The sequence below is a fragment of the Panulirus ornatus genome, chromosome 5 (assembly GCF_036320965.1).
Source record: "Panulirus ornatus isolate Po-2019 chromosome 5, ASM3632096v1, whole genome shotgun sequence".
NCBI classification, from domain to species: Eukaryota; Metazoa; Arthropoda; class Malacostraca; order Decapoda; family Palinuridae; genus Panulirus; species Panulirus ornatus.
The window spans coordinates 27,048,520-27,061,079 of record NC_092228.1 but is presented as its reverse complement, the minus strand read 5'-3'; the positions used below and the strand labels follow the sequence as shown (position 1 = coordinate 27,061,079).

Below are 12,560 nucleotides of genomic sequence, written 5' to 3'. Positions count from 1 at the left end.
CTCACTTCTGCTTCCATGGTTCCATCTGCTGCCAAATCCACTCCCAGATATCTAAAACACTTTCTTTCCTCCAGTTTTTCTGCATTAAACTTACCTCCCAGTTGACTTGTCCCTCAATCCTACTGTGCCTAATAACCTTGCTCTTATTCACATTTACTCTCAGCTTTCTTCTTTCACACACTTTACCAAACTCAGTCACCAGCTTCTGTAGTTTCTCACCCGAATCAGCCACAAGGGCTGTATCATCAGTGAACAACAACTGATTCACTTCCCAAGCTCTCTCATCCATAACAGACTGCATACTTGCCCCTCTCTTCAAAACTCTTGCATTCACCTCCCTAACAACCCCATCCATAAACAAATTAAACAACCACAGAGACATCACGCACCCCTGCCGCAGAATGACATTCACTGAGAACCAGTCACTTTCCTCTATTCCTACTCGTACACATGCATTACATCTTGATAAAAGCTTTTCACTGCTTCTAGCAACTTGCCTCCCACATCAGTAACTTTTGTAAATTACATCTAGCTCGAGAAACTTGAAGGAGTGGGTAAGGGTTCATCAGTGCAGGAGAGGATAAGGGTTTATCATTGCAGACATTGACATCATTAGGTGGGATATCTGAAGCAGATAATGGGCCAGGAAATGACAGTGACAAAGTAGCACTTTGCTGGGTGACCATTTTGAAGAATTTTTCCAGCATCATCTGCCTTAGCAACATTGTTTTGTGTGGGCAGTTTCTTATTTACTCGACAAACTGCCACAATTTTTTGTTCTGATGCCCATTAGTGTTCATGCCCATTAGTTAACCTTCCACACATTTTCACCTTGGCTTCTGTGGACACTTTCTCAATTGTGTTCTCATTGTCATATTCATCATCATTGTTATCATCACTTGTACTTTGATTTAACACCATTTCAGTAATCTCCCCATCAGTCTGAAAAGTCATGAGAGGAGCAATATCACCGTTGAACACCTCTTTGATATTCACTTCCTCTAGCATATTCGCGCATTCTGATTGTAAACCTTTTGCATAATTAAGGAGGTCTAATATCATCTTTTCACTGGTGTCCTAAAGTCATTCAAAATCTTCATTTGGTGCATCTTCTTCACAGAACATTTTTTTGGCCAAAGATTGTGCCAGGCATTTCAGTGTCTTTACATTTATTGCTCCAAGCATTAGCAGCTGCATAGATGGTGTCTTTAATGCCAAACTCCTTTTAGAAGCCTGTAACTCCCATGCCTCCTTTCACTGCAGCATGCATACTTTTCAGAAAATAGTCTTTGGTTTTACTTTGAATGATCTCAAAATTCCTTGGTCACATGGTTGAATTATAGATGTCACATTATGGGAAAATTTTATGGAAAAACCAGCATTCTTTACAAGACGTTTAGCAGGTGGATGTGATGAACAAATGTCAAGGAACAACAAAATCCTGCAGTTTCCTCCTAATCCAGCTTTCCTACAATTAGCACTCACTGTTAGTATGAGATGATTATATGGAATCAGAAAATAAGCCCCTGGCTATCCTTGCTTTCTTATTTGCATAATAATGAACAAGTAAGGCAAGTACCTTGGACGTTTGCTGTTCCCAGTCATTGCACATTTACAGTGTTGAGTCCCTGCTTCATTTACACACCTGAGAACTGTCAGTTTGTCTTTAGTGTTGTTCATTCTTGTTGGTGCCATCTTATCCGCTGTTACAGTTTTTCTAGGAATATAGCGCTTGAGCAGTGAGGTTTTGTCTGCATTATGAATTTAAGAAAAAAGCTTTTCATCTGAAATTATCTCTCCAAACTCGTCAGTTTAGCAGAAACTTTATCACCAGGAAATTTTAGGTATTTTGTAAGATGACAATTCTTAGATATCTACAGCCAACCTGCTGAGTAGTTGCAGTCACCTTCAGTCTTCAGTTCTTAGCTTGTTTCAGTATCATATGTTCTCTCCAATTCCATTTTTTTCAATACACTATCAAGATCTTGTCTTGTGCAATGATTTCTTATTTTTCATTAATTTCTGTTCTTCACTTTCATCGTAAAACTTCAACAACACAACTTTTCTTTTGAGTTTTGAAATTGTATATGGTGTTTGTTCCTCCACCATACCCTGGAAGTCAATTGCCTTACAGACATGCCACAGTTACGTTTCCCCAGTAACTCCTTTTTCATCCTTTTTGATAACGTGCTATCTTTTCTTTTTCCCCAGTGTTACCCATAAGGCACCTGCTACTCTTTAATATTGTCACGGTAAATTCACAGCCTGAAAGCACATAATAAGCACCAAAATATCGGAGAGTAATGCAGATACAGTCGCACTATTATCTTTAGCAGGCAAGGGTTGGGCCCAAGCCTGTTAGGTACGACTTGGGTTGCCATGGAAGTATAGTCTCAGTTTTAGAAGCTTTTTGTTTTACAGATATTCAAATGATGGATTCTCAACCTGTACACAAATTCAGGAATTATGTGTACAGTGACATATATGAGCTGTTAATGTATGAATGAGGACAGATACAATTTTTGTTGACTTTGACAAGGCATATGATAACTTTTGTAATCCTAATAAAGTAGCAAAACAAACCTTACTTGGTAAACTGGGAAAGGAAGATGAATCAGGGGTTTTTCTACCAACCGAAATTTCAAAGTAGTGGAAAATATAACCTTGGCTTGTGCCTGAGGATTGGGTTAAAGTTATTATTGTTCCTTTATTCACAGAAAAAGGTGCTAAGGAGATATTTAGCAAGTATTGGGGACTAAGTCTCGTAAGTAAAACAGGAAAAGTATATGCACAAGTGTTGATTGATAAAGTGATGGAGATGACTGAATGTAGAACTAGTGAGGAGCAAGGGGGTTTTTAGAAAAGATAGGAAATTTGTGGATCAGAGTTTTGTGGTGAAAATGACTGTGGAAAATATCAAACGAAAGGTAAAAAGCTGTATGAAGCTTTTTTGGATCTGGAGAAAGCATATGACAGTTGAGTGGATTGTTTTATGGGATGTGTCAAGGATGTATAGGGTTGAGGGTCAAATGGTTGGATAGAGAAGTAAATGCATGTGTAAGAGTGGATGGAGAGTTGAGCAAAAGTTTCGGTATACACATTGTTGTGAGTCAGGGTGTGTGATGTCACTGTGGCTTATTAACAAAACTAGGGAAAGGGGCTGTGGAGATGGAGTGTGGTGGTGAGATATTGTGGCCAGTGACAAGCCTGTTTGTGGATGACTACGTTTTTTGCTGAGAGTGAAGAGGCAATGCAGAATGTTGTGTTTTTATGATGTGTGTAAGCATCGATGATTGAAGGTAAATATGAGTAACAAAGTAGTGGTGTTTGAAAGGAAATAGTGTGAAAGTATAGTTTTTGTAAGCCCTTATAGAGTGAAAGTGTAGTTTTTGCAAGACCTTATATAGTAAGAGAAGGTGTATTAAACTGTGTTATAGATAGGTTTGAAGGAATAGTGGTTCCAACAATGTTATATGGTTGTAAGGTGTGGGCTACGGATAGGGTTGTGCGCAGGAGGGTGGATGTGCTGGAAATGAGACGTTTGAGGACAATATGTGGTGTGAGATGGTTTGATCGAGTAAGTAATGATAGGGTAAAAGAGATGTGTGGTAATAAAGAGTTTGGTTGCGAGAGCAGAAGAGGGTGTTTTGAAATGGTTTGATCACATGGAGAGAATGAATGAGGAAAGATTGACCGAGAGGATATATGTGTCAGAGGTGGAGGGAACGAGGAGAAGTGGGAGACCCAATTGGAGGTGGAGAGATGGAGTGAAAAAGATTTTCAGTGATTGGGGCGTGAACATGCAGGAGGGTGAAAGGAGTGCAAGGAATAGAGTGAATTGGAACGATGTGGTATACCAGGGTTGACGTGCTGTCAATGGATTGAACCAAGGCATGTGAAGCATCTGGGGTAAACCATGGAAAGTTGTGTGGGGCCTGGATGTGGAAAGGGAGCTGTGGTTTCGGTGCATTATTACATGACAGCTAGGGACTGAGTGTGAACGAATGTGGCCTTTGTTGTCTTTTTCTCTTGCTACCTCGCGCCCATGAGGGGGAGGGGGTGTTATTTCATGTGTGGCGGGGTGGCGATGGGAATGAATAAGGCAGACAGTATGAATTATGTACATGTGTATATATGATGTATATGTCTGTGTGTGTATATATATGTCTACGTTGAGATGTATAGGTATGTATATTTGCATGTGTGGACGTGTATGTATATACATGTGTATGTGGGTTGGTCGGGCCATTTCTTTTGTCTGTTTCCTTGCGCTACCTCGCTAATGCAGGAGACAGTGACAAAGCAAAATGAATAAATGAATAAAGATATGTGGTGAGAAAGACTGGAAGAGGTGTGAGAATTTAAGTATTTTGGAGTTATATTGGGTGAGTTTGGTGATATGAAAGGAGGGATAAGGGCGAGAATAGTAAAGGGTAGAAGAATCATCGGGTCTCTTAATAGAATAATTAAGGGTAGACTTGTAAGTATGGAAGTGAAGATAGGATGAAGGGACAGCATATTTCCCCATACCTGACCTATGCATCCAAATGAGTCACAGAGGTCAAGAATTTAGGCTGAGGAAATGAGCTGTTTGAGAGAAGTATGTGGTATGACTAAACGGAGTGAAGAAAGAAATGAGGGGATGTATGAGAGATTTGGTATGGCAAGGAATGCAAAGAGAATGAATTGTGGAGTGGTAAAGTGGATGAAAAAATACTTTGAGATGGATTGGGCATGTGGAAAGAATGCAAGACTGGGAGTTTACAAGGAGAGTGTATGATGATACAATAAAAGGGGTTAGTGTGAGAGAAAGACCACCTTGTGACGTTGGCAAATAGGGTGGGAGAATACTGGAGGGAGAGAAATGGTGGAAGAATGCATGGAATGATATATGCAAGGGTGGCATGTAAGGACATAAGGGGCCTCCCCTTGATGGGAGTTCGCAGGGGGAACAGGTGTCAGAGATATAGATAGAGAGGTAGAGAGATGTCTTACCAGTTATGCCATAAAGAATGGTATTAGCTTCAGGACTGATGATATTGATGTCACATAGGCAAAGAAAGAAAAGTTAGTATTTTAAGATGTTTTGCAGATGACTTTGAGTCAGTAACTAATGGGATCATAAGACAAAGTGAAATGCAAATTGGTCTCTAGAGAACTTAGTGGAATTCATTGAAAGAAATTTTCATCAAGTAAGTTATGGAAGGATTAGCAGTATGATAGTGATGTCTTACAAGGGCTCAACAGGGAAATGGATTAATTGAAGAAAATTTACAGATTTAGGAGTTATCATTGATGGAAAGATGCCATGTGAATATTATATTATTGTCACAAGATGAGCTGTGTGATAATGACTACTTACACCGTGAATGATAGAAAGCAGAAAGCTGCTGATGGAAATGTACAGTGTATATGTAAGAAGCAAAATTTAATACTGTTGTTTTGTACGATGACTAACTAGGCATACTCGGATGAAAAAACTGAAAAGAATTCTGAACTCTTAAGGTAGACTGAGGGAATGGAACAGATGATTTATAATGAAAGATTGAAATAACTTTGAACTCTGCAATTTTGAAGAAAAAAAAAAAAGAAAAGGAATTGACCTTGTGTTTGCTCCAGACATGTATATATATGTCTGTTTTTGCAGCCAGTTTTCCTGGCGAGTTTCTGCCACAGTTTCTCAGCGTATATTTAGCTAGGGATATGGGGATGGGATTGGTGTTATGGGTCCCGTATGCCTCTGCAGGCCATACTAGCCCAGATACAGTTCAAGCATAAGAGAAGGAAATATTAAACAGTTTGATGTTGCTGACCTACCACAAAATTCTCACTTCGTGTTGATACATGCAGAGTACCTGCGTGGATATCGTTAATAAAGTATGGTATAAATTACATAGAATAGAATAAAGGATGATGATAATTCATTTAACATTATGGTAGGAAATCAATGCTGAATCAAGCATGATGGCAACACCTCTCCACTGTCTTTCACATTGATTGATGCAAAATGCTACCTTGCCAAGTTGGTAGAGGCAGTTGAATATTGAAATCCTAATGAGAATTAAAACATTATTCGTATAACTTGAAAAATGTTTGTTCATTATTTTACCCAACAAGATGATATGCGTAAGGAATGAGTGCCTGTAACGAAACTTGTAAGAAATGACATGACAAACTTCTACAAATGATGAACAATTATGTAGTGTGTATGGCTGCAGAAAACACTGGCATTCAGAAACTTGCTGCTTCAGGCAGAATTTCTTGTGCAAGAAGGCAGGCACTCTCTTGGTTGTGTAGGAAGTTCAGCAGCTGCTGTACAGTCCTCCTCACCACTACTGGAACCTTTTGTTGGAAGTGCAAACATTAAGTATACAGTGTCTGCAAAAAACATTGTCTGCAAAAAACCTGTCCATCTCCCATACATTTTCATAGGTGATGTCACACTTACATTTCAACACTATGTCATCTCTTCTGTGGCCTTGATTACCCTCTGTTGATGTTTGGGCATGGAATTGGCAAAGTTCCTGAAGTATTCTGTGTTCATGTTTTGGGTCTTTAGTTTCTTGATCTCTTGAATGAGGCTCAGCACTTATGAGGTGTTGCAGGAAGCCGCTGTCTGATCGTGCATTCTAAGCCCCTAGTTCACCTAGAAATTTTCTCTTTACCCACATTTTGATGCTTCTGGCAAGTAGTCAGGCTTTCTTCACCATGTGAAGGTAAGAGCCAACAATCTTCGAGCACATGTGAAAGAAATGAAGTTCCCAGAAACAAAATTTCCACAATGAATTGGCAGCCAGGAAGAGTAAAGAAGGAATAGCTTTCCCTCAAGATAGCCTGAGGCACAGTGATGTGGGTTGCTAGTGCTCACACTGTTGGAAACACTAGTCTCAGTGAGAAGATGGCCGATGATTTCACCCTGAGAGCATCATGTGCTTGATCCCACCATAAACCTTAGTCACGTATTGCCTTTGAAGAGGCTTTTTTTTTTTCTAAGCTCTGTACTTATAGATTATCAGAGCAAATATCTTAGTATACCAGTATGGTGTCAAAGCAGATTCAGCTTACCATTCAGCATGGCCTAATCTCTTTGGTATAACAAGAAACTGGGCATTGAGCTGAATGACTGAGGTATTTGTTTTACAAAGTGCTAAGAATCTTTCAATAAGTTTATCTGTTCTGTATGCATTTAGCGAAGGGATTAAGAAGGAAAGCCATAGAAAATCCAAAACAGTTTGTCCGTAATGTACAGCTGTTCATTCCTCTACCTGAACCCCAGTGCATTCTGATTAAACTTCCAATCACTTTGCTTTTGCTTTTTCCTTGTTTAAGTGTAATTCCCTACTTCAGGTATTTTTTATTTTTTTTTTATATTTCATTTTTTTCGCTTATTGTTTGGGCACTTATGCATGCTTTTTGCAGTAAAGTTTGTGCTCCTCTCCCCATGAACTTTGTAAAATAAATTTTTTCCCAGTACTTTCCCTTGGGTCATATAGATGTGCACTGTGTATCCTGGCATTGTTTCCTGTTCTTATGTGCATTTAACTTGCATAACTTATTCTTCTTAACCAGTGCATTAGTCCTGCCTTTTGGCATGAAGTTAGGAGCAATAGATAGAAGCATTACATAGGAACATTATCCTTTAGCGTTAGGTAGAAACTTTAGGTTGAAGTAGTTGTTAGGAACATTAGGTGGGAACATTAGGTAGAAGTAGTAGGTTGGAACATTAGGCAGGAACATTAGGTATTAAGTAAACACATTCGGTTGTTGTGGTTAGGAACATTAGGAAGGAGCCTCTAGGAAAACTGCGCCAGAGTTTCCCCCTGCCAGTGGCCTGTTAAGGGTGAGGCACTAGAGGCAGAGAGGAGGCACTGGAGTTTGCTGGTGTTGTAGATTGAGGAAATGTTCAGAAGCAACAGGCATCAGAGATGTAGATAGATAGGTGTGCAGTTGCTTTTCTTATGTGTCTTTGTAGTTCTTATTGCTTGACTAACCTTAGGTATATAGTCTGCCTGCTGAATTTTGATCCATTTTTATATTTGGTTAAATATCCATCAGCACTGTGAAGTTTGCATGCTTTCATCAACATTGCTATTGAATGTATTTTCTTATGCAAGCCTTTATGTTGGTCATAGTAAGTAACCCCCGGGTTTGGTATTAATAGCTCTTCTTGTAATGAATGTAAAAATATTAATTGAAAGAGCTTAGACCCCATAACCATGCAGTTCCCTAAGTCTTTGTGGATTTTAGTTTCCTCTGACTTTGATGAGTTTTTTATTTCCAGTTCCTAGCTGTTTTATGTGAAAAGCTTCAGACGTATTAGTTAAGATATTGTGAAGAATTAGAAATTGTCCTTTTTGATAAAAAGTAATTTTCTCCATCCAATTATTTTAAGACGTGATCGTTATCATGATTGTTCCAACCATAATTTGTCTCAGTGTGACCATGTCCTAAACTTCAACTTCTCAAGCTTACTTGGAGCTGTACTGGTGTAGTCTCTAAATTTATCACTTTCACACACATTCCATCATTCATAGCCTGAGTGTATATTACCAAGCCATGTTTTAGGTTTCTACATGTTTATATGATAAATCTCTCTCTCTCTCCTCTCTCCTCTCTGTCCTCTCTCTCTCTCTCTCTCTCTCTCTCTCTCTCTCTCTCTCTCTCTCTCTCTCTCTCTCTCTCTCTCTCTCTCTCTCTCTCTCCTCTCTCTCTCCCCCCCCTCTCTCTCTCCCTCTCCCTCTTCTCCCCCCCTCTCTCTCTCTCCCTCTCCCTCTCCTCTCTCTCTCTCTCTCTCTCTCTCTCTCTCTCTCTCTCTCTCTCTCTCTCTCTCTCTCTCTCTCTCTCTCTCCTCTCTCTCTCTCTCCTCTCTCTCTCCTCTCTCTCTCTCTCTCCTCTCTCTCTCTCTCTCTCTCCTCTCTCTCTCTCTCTCCTCTCCTCTCTCTCTCTCTCTCTCTCTCTCTCTCTCTCTCCTCTCTCTCTCTCTCTCTCTCTCTCTCTCTCTCCTCTCTCTCTCTCTCTCCTCTCTCTCTCTTCTCTCTCTCTCTCTCTCTCTCTCTCTCTCTCTCTCTCTCTCTCTCTCTCTCTCTCTCTCTCTCTCTCTCTCTCTCTCTCTCTCTCTCTCTCTCTCTCTCCCTCCCTCCCTCTCTCTCTCCCTCCTCCCTCCTCTCTCTCTCTCTCTCTCTCTCTCTCTCTCTCTCTCTCTCTCTCTCTCTCTCTCTCTCTCTCTCTCTCTCTCTCTCTCCCTCCCTCCCTCCCTCCCTCCCTCCCCCCCCCCCCTCCCCCCCCCCCCTCTCTCTCTCTCTCTCTCCTCTCTCTCTCTCTCTCTCTCCTCTCTCTCTCTCTCTCTCTCTCCTCTCTCTCTCTCTCCTCTCTCTCTCTCTCTCTCTCTCTCTCTCTCTCTCTCTCTCTCTCTCTCTCTCTCTCTCTCTCCTCTCTCTCTCTCTCTCTCTCTCTCTCTCCTCTCTTCTCTCTCTCTCTCTCTCTCTCTCTCTCCTCTCTTCTCTCTCTCTCTCTCCTCTCTCTCTCTCTCTCTCTCTCTCTCTCTCTCTCTCTCTCTCTCTCTCTCTCTCTCTCTCTCTCTCTCTCTCTGCTTTTATATAACGACACTAAAAAAAAAAAAAAATGCCCACTGTACAATTCCTTGTGCACCTTTCCTTGGGCGATTCAAATGTTGAATATCCTGCCTGACCAATCAACAATATTATTACCCTTTTATAGAAATTCCACTGCAATTACTTACAATCTTGCTACTTTGCCACTCTTTATCTTAATCTCTTTGTAATTCATAGTAAAGTATTGATAAAATTTGCAATATATTTCTTGAAAAAGAATTTTGTTTAACACAGTTTCTTGTAAGAGCATTCTATACAATCAATTGTGCCTTTCAACACACTGTCCCTCATATGTCTCCTTTGTACTGCAATTTTGTCTCAGCAGATCATTTAAGTGATGATGGGTTCATATATTTTGATGATCTTTCATTTGTAGGCAAAGGTGCATCCAAGGAGGAATCAACAGGTCGTGTACAAAGTTTGAAGGTCACTCTTGGACTTTCTGGAAGTAAAGTCTCTTCCTCAGGTATGGTTTCTGTCAACAGTTTTGCATGCCGTATTTATTTCAGTCCATGGCACTGGAGCTCAATGAGGTTGTTATGTTTGTGTCTACATTCATGTATCCATTTTCAGTAACAGCTTTAACTGCTGTGTGTAAAGTTTTTGAGCAGGTTTGAGGCAGTAGTTTTTTTAAGGATTATAATGCTAATACAGTGTAATTTAGTGAATTTTGATATTTAGATTGATTGATTAAAGAGAAACAGTTAGTGTTCCACAATGAATATTTAACTAAGCATCTTGATACATGTGTTGTGAAGGTGATGCAAAAAATTTTAAGTAATATAAAAAGAAATGAAAGTTGTTGCTTTCATCAGAGAATTGCTCTTTAGTTTTCATATTGCTTTATTTTATCAGTATTATATGTCTCATTATAATTAGGAAGGGCAAATGGTGATAGGCACCTTGATATATCATCAAATTAGACTATTACTGTTGAAATTATTGCCTTTTTTCTTTTATGGAAGTTGTAGGGATATATGCTAAATTGTTCTGTTCAATTGAGTGAGCTTTACATAGATATGAAAAGCATAACTACTGTAAGAAAGTTTGTAGTGCTCCTTAACATTTGTATTCCATTAGGTAGCCAACCCTGGTCCATAAAAACAAATTAAACAATTATGATTTCACTATTCCTCCATTGAGACTGCTGAAACATCCAAAACACAGGCAGATTATCTGGTATTTCATGTATGTTGATAATGGAACATTCATCTTAAAGTTAGAATTTATAGTTTTGTTGTAAACTGTAAACAGGATAAATTGTTCACTTCTATATCTCAGATTTGAAATGCTTATGACTAAGTGGTCTTCGTAAAGTAGATGATTTTGAAAAGTCATTGTATCTGTTTTAGCACGTATAATACACCATTTATTTTCTTATTTTTTTTCATACTTGTCCTCCATTTCCCTTGTTGGTGACGTAGTGCTAGGGACAGACAAAGAAGAGCCACATATGTTCACATCCATTTTCTGTCATCAGCAGTGCACCAGAACAACAGCTCCCTATTCACAACCAGGCTCCATAGACCTTTCTATTGTTTCCCCTGGCAGCTTCATAATTCCCAGTTCAGTCCATTGACGTATGTCACCCCCGGTATGCCACATCATTCTAATTCAGTGTATCCTATGCATGCCTTTCACCCTCCTGCATATTCTGCCCCCCTGCCTATTCAACATATTTTTTTTGTCCCTCTTTCCATCTCTGGTTTCCCCTGTTCTCCTTTTCTTCTCCACCTCTGACATGCCTGCAGTTTCTCTTTCAACCTAGTCACTAGTACTGTATCATCAGCAAACAACTGACTCACTTTTCAGACCTCTCTCACCCCCTAAAGACTACATACTTGCCCTTCTCTCCAAAACCTTGCATTTACCTCCCTCATCACCCATCCGTAAACGAATTACACTGCCATGGTGACATCACACACTACTACTGCAGACTAACCTTCACCTAGAACCACTTACCTTCTCCTCCTCCTCCTCCTTCTCCTTCTCCTTCTCCTTATACACACTCCTTAACTCTTGATAACAACTTTTCAGTGCTTCTAGCAGCTTCCCTCCCACATCATATATTAGTAAGACCTTCCACAAGGCATCTCTGTCATCTCTTGTCATTCGCTTTCTCTGGATCTGTAAATGCCATGTAAATCCTTATGTCTCTGTAAGTATTTCTCAGACATTAAAAGCAAGCAGCTGATCCACAGATCCCCTGTCCCTCCTAAAACCAAATTGTTCCTCCCTAATCTGATGCTCTGTACATGCTCTCACCCTCCTGCATGATCAGGCTCTCACCGCTTGATGCTCTGTACATGCTCTCACCCTCCTGCATGATCAGGCTCTCACCGCTCAGAATATATTTCCATCCTTCCATTTGAAGTTTGGTCTCCCCCATCTCCTTTTCTCCTTCATTTCTGGAACCTTTTCTCACATGTTCTCTCCATATGTCCAAACCATCTCAGCATACCCTTTTCAGCTCTGTAAACCACGCTCCTGTTTTTTCCACACATATCTCTTACCCTTTTGATATTACTTACTTGGTCAAACCACCTCACACCATTTATATCTCAAACACTTAATGTTTAACACATCCACCCTTTTCAGCACATTCTCATCTATAGCTTATGCCTTCTAATATGCTCACTCTCACCCTCTGAGATATCTTGCTCTCTTTCCACACATTCTTTAATGCTCCCAGAACCTTTGCCTCTCACCCATCCATCAACTTACTTCTGCTTCCGTGATTCAATTCACTTCCATTTCCACTCCCAAATATTTGAAGCACTCCACTTCCTCCAGATTTTCTCCAATCGGAGTCTCACTCAACTGACTTGACCCTCTGCTCTGCTATACCTAATACCCTTACTTTTATTCACATTTTTTCTCAATTTTCTCTCATCACATACTCTGAAACTCAGATGCTAGTATCTCTATTTTCTCACTCAAATCTACCAG

General features: G+C 40.0%; 1 protein-coding gene across 21 annotated transcripts in view; it reads left to right on the top strand.

Moving 5' to 3' along the window:
* Window positions 1–12,560, top strand: part of LOC139748637 (uncharacterized) — a 615,583-nt gene that overhangs the window by 569,762 nt on the left and 33,261 nt on the right. For all 21 annotated transcript variants that reach the window (XM_071661860.1, XM_071661846.1, XM_071661861.1 and 18 more), the window contains one exon: window positions 9,988–10,077. In XM_071661860.1, coding sequence (XP_071517961.1) covers window positions 9,988–10,077 — 90 coding nt within the window. The remainder of the gene's footprint in view (window positions 1–9,987; window positions 10,078–12,560) is intronic.